The following is a 6,181-nucleotide window of genomic DNA, read 5'->3' on the forward strand; positions in this document are numbered from 1 at the left end:
TACAAAATTAGCCAGGCATGGTGGCGGGTGCCTGTAATCCCAGCTACTCGGGAGGCTGATACAGAATTGCTTGAACCTGGGAGGCAGAGGTTGCACTGAGTCGAGATTGTGCCACTGCACTCCAGCCTGGGTGACAGAGCGAGACTCCGTCTCAAAACAAAACAAAAACACCAACCAACCAAACAGAAAAAAACAGCAAGGCAGCTGTAGGGGGGCAAGGCAAAAAACAACAGACAAAGGTCAGAAGATGTTTAGACCACAGGCCTGCCCCTCTTTAACTACAGGACTCTACTCACATCACTTTAAAGTGAGGATAATACTGCCTACCTCACAAGGCCATATATTTGACATATCGGATTAACCAAGGTTAAATGGGAGTCACAATAACTCCTGCTTTGGAGCCCTGGTGTGAGGACTACATGTGGCTATGCATGTGTAGGCTTGGATCGGTCCTAGCACATCTCAAGAGCTCCATGGGGCCAGCTGCTGCTTGAGTGCAGCAACGTTGCATTTCAGCAGGTCAACAGGAACTCAGCAGTTGTTCAATTTAGGGTCCACACAATAAGAGCAGGCTGCCTGCTTGGAAACACAAGATTATTCCTGATCATAATCACTGCTATTTATCAAATGCTTCCTCTGCCAAGTACTGCACTACAGGCTTTACACGTGGTATTTCTATTCCTTTTAATGGTCTTCTGAGGTAGATGTTCTCCTCATTTTACCAAGGAGGAACTGATGAACTGGGGGTTCGGAGAGGTTAAGTATCTTGTCCAACGTCACATGGAAAGAACTGGGATTTATGGAGGAGCTGAGATTTGAAGTCAGACAAATAAATTTAACCTGTAGAACTTTACAGAAGGGTGTCAATAAGGGCATGAACAATGTCCTCAACATCTATCCTTACAATATGCACAGAGGACAGTTTCATAGGGCTGTTTTTTTTAAAAAAAACTGATTTTAACATAATTACAATGTGTACAGACAACTAAGAATAGAGAAAAACCCCAAATTAATATTTTAACAAGTTACAAGCTGTTACTAAAGACAATATCCTTGGATTAAAAAAAAAAAAAGAGTCCCATAGAGGAAGTCTCTCATTCAACCTAGCAGTTTAATCAATCTTTTTTAATAAATCCAGCACATTACAGTGGTATAAATTTATCTTTCTTAACACGCCACATAAAAACATGTGTGCCCTCTCCTACATTTAATCATTAGTAGTCTCTAAAATGGTAAAATAAATTGCATTTACATTAGCAAATGAAAGCGCAAAATTTGTACAGCTAGGCTCAGCAGCAAAAGTGAAGAATAAGAATGAAAGGTGAAAAGCTGGCGGATGCCATGCGGAGCGAGGACTTCCATGAAGGTCCGTGCCCTGCGGCCAAACACAGTCAACACACCACCATTTTCTTGTTGCTCTTAAATGAGCAAAACCAAATTTCTTTTTTATTTAATGAAATATTAAATCTTTATTTCCCCCTAACATAATTTGTGATCAAGTAGGACAGAGGTAAGTCCCACCATCACTGGGGACAGTAGCAACATACAGACTTCAGAAACAGCCTTGAATCATCAGTAACATCCTCCCCTGGTAACATTAGAAGGAATGCATCTAATGACAAATTTGCAATGTTGTCACATTGTTCTAATTTATTTGATTAGTTTATCTGGAAAAACTTTATTTAAGACAACAGTAAACTATTTTCTTGCTCTGAAAAAATAATGTTTTTTCACATTTTAAAACCTTTTAATATGCTTTGGCAAAAGTAGTTGCAAGAATGTGACAGCTGGGTTTGCAGAATGTCCATGTACAAGTTTGTATTTATAAGAAACTGGTAATCTGCCTATAATTTGCCTCTACAAATAGAGCTCTTTACAATAATATTTTTTAAAAAACAGGCTTAAACTTTTTCCCTATTCATTCTACTTGTAGCAAAGAGGTACTTACTTTTCAAGTATTACATGGTAAAAGGCAAGTTTTTTTTGCCAATTTTAAGCTGTTAAGCTTTAAGACCAAACTATTTATGTGAAAAAAAATCATGCCTAGTCAATCCTAGTCAATCATTTTATAGCCAAATGCTCTTGTCTTTTAAATAATGCAGAAAAATACTAATTTGCTAAGAAGGAGCACACTGGAAAAAGCCATTTTAAAGTACTGAAGAATGAGGAGTATTTTTTTTCTACTGATGAAAATTATTAGGAAAGCTATCCTGTCTGTTGTCTTTAGCTAGTTTAAATAAATCTTTTCAAAATGATGGTCAAGAAATCTTTAGAAAACTGGAAGAGGGGATGCTCTTTTATAGCATGAAAGGAATTCCATTAATTATAGAAATTCTCATTAAATTTTGAGTTTGGTTCTTCAGAAAAAATACGCATTTAACTTCCGCAGTCTGTTGTGTTTGAACACCATCTACCTGAGACAGGGGCCCAAGCGTCCCTTCATCATCAAAGGCCAAAACTGGATTCAAAGGAATTTCTGGGCTCTTACTGTTAGTGACATCTAATCTGGATGGTTTCGATCCAATGGGTAAATTTATAATTTCTTCAAAATTTTGATTCTGAACAGAGATACTCCATTTTCATTTGGTTTTCCAAATTGGGGGTGCTCTCCACAGTCACTTTTGATAGGTGTGAGGTAACCACATTTGGGCTGGCAACTGGTTCTCCATTTCCCAGAGCAGTTGCTGTACACAGAAGTGTAGATAGCTCTGTTGCTCCAGTGAGAGCTCCCTTGGCTGTATCGCCATTTCTCTGGTCAATGGTTTTCTTATCTGTAGCTTCTGTTCTCCTGCTTCAGGGCTGTTTCTTATAGCAACCCTCATACTGTTCACCAAAGCACAATGCACATCATCTGAGGACCCGGATCCAGGTGGGAATGGGAAGGTAAAGGACCACAGCTCTCAGGTGGTCTGCCTTAACCCAAAGGTAGATTTCAGTTTACAGATTAACTTCAAATGCACTAGTAAGTTTACTTATTATGTTTACTGCCTCCCCTTGCTGGAATGCAAGATCCATGAAGGCAAGGATTCTTTTCTGCTTTGTCATCATGTGACTCAAATTCCTAGAACAGTGCCTGACACATACTAGCAGTTCAATTTTTTTTTTTTTTTTTTTTTTAGACAGAGTCTAGCTCTGTCGCCCAGGCTAGAGTGCAGTGGCACAATCTCGGCAACCTCCGTCTCCTGGATTCAAGCAATTCTCCTGCCTCAGCCTCCCGAGTAGCTGGGACTACAGGCGCACGCCACCATACCCAGGTAATTTTTAGTAGAGACAGGGTTTCACCATGTTGGCCAGGATGGTCTCAATCTCTTGATCTCATGATCCGCCTGCCTCGGACTCCCAAAGTGCTGTGATTACAGGCGTGAGCCACTGCACCTGGCCAATATTTAATGAATGAATCAGATTAACAAAAATTAAAAGTTGACAATATCGGCTGAGTGCAGTGGCTCACGTCTATAATCCCAGCACCTTGGGAGGCCAAGGCGGTGGTGCACGCCTGTAATCCCAGCTACTCAGGAGGCCGAGGCAGGAGAATTGCTTGCACCCGGGAGGCAGAGGTTGCAGTGAACTGAGATCACGCCACTGCACTCCAGCCTGGGTGACAGAGCAAGACTCAATCTCAAAAAAAAGAGACTCATCATCAATGAAATGCAAATCAAAACCACAATGAGATACCATCTCACACCAGTTAGAATGGCGATCATTAAAAGTCAGGAAACAACAGGTGCTGGAGAGGATGTGGAGAAATAGGAACACTTTTACACTGTTGGTGGGACTGTAAACTAGTTCAACCATTATGGAAGACAATGTGGTGATTCCTCAAGGATCTAGAACTAGAAATACCATTTGACCCAGCCATCCCATTACTGGGTATATACCCAAAGGATTATAAATCATACTGCTATAAAAGCACATGCACACGTATGTTTATTGCAGCACTATTCACAATAGCAAAGACTTGGAACCAACCCAAATGTCCATCAATGATAGACTGGATTAAGAAAATGTGGCACATATACACCATGGAATACTATGCAGCCATAAAAAAGGATGAGTTCATGTCCTTTGTAGGGACATGGATGAAGCTGGAAACCATCATTCTCAGCAAACTATCGTAAGAACAAAAAACCAAACACCGCATGTTCTCACTCATAGGTGGGAACTGAACAATGAGAACACTTGGACATAGGAAGGGGAACATCACACACCAGGGCCTGTTGTGGGGTAGGGGGAGGGGGGAGGGAAAGCATTAGGAGATATACCTAATGTAAATGACAAGTTAATGGATGCAGCACACCAACATGGCACACGTATACGTATGTAACAAACCTGCATGTTATGCACATGTACCCTAGAACTTAAAGTATAATAAAAAATAAAAATAAAAAATAAAAAGAGACTCCATCTCAAAAAAAAAAAAAAGCAATGTGGCAATGTCTAGTAAAATTGAGAATGTACCCAGTAATTTTTCTAGTTAAATACCCAATAGAAATTCTAAGGCAGGTGCCAAAGGAGACACCTAAAAGCTTTTCACTACAGCAATGTTTGTAATAGCAAAAAAACTATAAATAATTTAAATGTGCATCCCTGTAAGAATGAATAAATATACTAAGTAAAATGGATGCATAAAATAGACTATTATAAAAATTAATGAGAATAAACTAGATTCTTATATTGGCATGAATAGTTCTAAAAAACATAATGTAAGCAAAATGCAAAATAAAATGCAGGAATATTAATGTAAAAATTTAAAATACTATTGTATATTGTTCAAGGATATCTATTAACATATTTGAATGTAAAAGTGTAAAAAAAGGCCGGGCGCGGTGGCTCACGCTTGTAATCCCAGCACTTTGGGAGGCCGAGGCAGGCGAATCACGAGGTCAGGAGATCGAGACCACGGTGAAACCCCGTCTCTACTAAAAATACAAAAAATTAGCTAGGCGTGGTGGCGGACGCCTGTAGTCCCAGCTACTCGGAGAGGCTGAGGCAGGAGAATGGCATGAACCCGGGAGGCGGAGCTTACAGTGAGCCCAGATTGCGCCGCTGCACTCCAGCCTGGGCGACAGAGCGAGACTCCGTCTCAAAAAAAAAAAAAAAAAAAAGTAGTTGTCCATGGGGAGGTAAAAGGATGTAAGACAGGAAATGAACAAAGCAGACAAACAAAACAAAGAGGGAAAAAGAGAACAAGATTTTCCCTGACATTAAATACTAAAATAAAATACTCATGTCTGTATGTGGCTCAATATTGGCAGGGTAAAGTTTAAAGCTTTTTATTCTCAAGTTGATTGTAATCGTTGAGAGAACAAAAGAACGCACTGGTGAGTTTAAAGCTTGGGCCTCTACCTGGCATGAGTAGCTACTTTCCGCACCAAATCCAGAACATCTATACTGGGGGTGTCTGACACTTGCGTGCTCTCTCTCATTCTGACCCCTTCTTTCTCCTTACATATCATTTTTTTTCCTTTCTTCCTTCCCTTGGGTCTCTACAACAAAAGCTCCGCACCAGACTGGGGTTCTGACACTAACTTGGCATGTGATTCTGGGCTGTCACCTCACCATTCTGAACCTCAGTGTTCTCCCTTCTAAATCTGGGAGAACACCCATCCTGCCTGGAGGCAAGTAGGGCTCGCTGGCAGTTCTCCTTTCTGCTGTTTCTCTACTCCAGTATCATCACCAGCAGACTACAGGCATACAGAGCCTCCGCCTTAATCTCACCTCTGCTCTTTGTCTCTGCTTCAGCTCCTGCTGGGCTGATTTCTGTTTGGCCTTCTCAACTCTGCTGACAGATTCTTTAACTTTGGTTTTTTCTTTACGTGCAGGTGGATCCATGGCTTGACTTCTGGATATTTCTTAGGAGGCTCTGATCTGGGTGGTACACAAAGAGGCGGATCTTAAAAACAAAACAAAAAATACCCTGCCAGTTACTCCTCTAATCCTTTAGCTCCGCCCCATCCTTTGCCAGGTGAGGCAGAGTGGTCTGGTGGCAAGGGCGCTGGATGTGGCGGAGTAGGAACCGAGTCCCAACGCCACAACCTCGCTGGGTGTCCCTGGACAAGTCTCCTCCCCACTCTGAGCCTTAGTTTTCTGTCTGCAAAATGGGTTAACAGTGTCTTCCTGGCCTCCCTCCAGGAGCTGCTGTGTGCGGGTGAAATGCGAAGTCCCCTGTGAAAGCGTTGCC

At 41.4% G+C, this 6,181-nt stretch overlaps 1 protein-coding gene across 3 annotated transcripts in view; it reads right to left on the reverse strand.

Moving 5' to 3' along the window:
- LOC116463715 (small vasohibin-binding protein) overlaps positions 1-6,181 on the reverse strand; it is a 65,180-nt gene that overhangs the window by 4,133 nt on the left and 54,866 nt on the right. For 2 of the 3 annotated variants that reach the window (XM_032146946.2, XM_032146945.2), the window contains one exon: positions 5,719-5,868. In XM_032146946.2, the coding sequence (XP_032002837.1) occupies positions 5,719-5,832 (114 nt within the window). In that variant the 5' untranslated portion in view covers positions 5,833-5,868. Of the gene's footprint in view, positions 1-5,718; positions 5,894-6,181 lie in introns of all 3 variants that reach the window. The other variant, XM_032146944.2, reaches the window with a different exon arrangement.

The sequence above is a fragment of the Hylobates moloch genome, unplaced genomic scaffold (genome assembly GCF_009828535.3).
Source record: "Hylobates moloch isolate HMO894 unplaced genomic scaffold, HMol_V3 SCAFFOLD_54, whole genome shotgun sequence".
NCBI lineage: Eukaryota > Metazoa > Chordata > Mammalia > Primates > Hylobatidae > Hylobates > Hylobates moloch.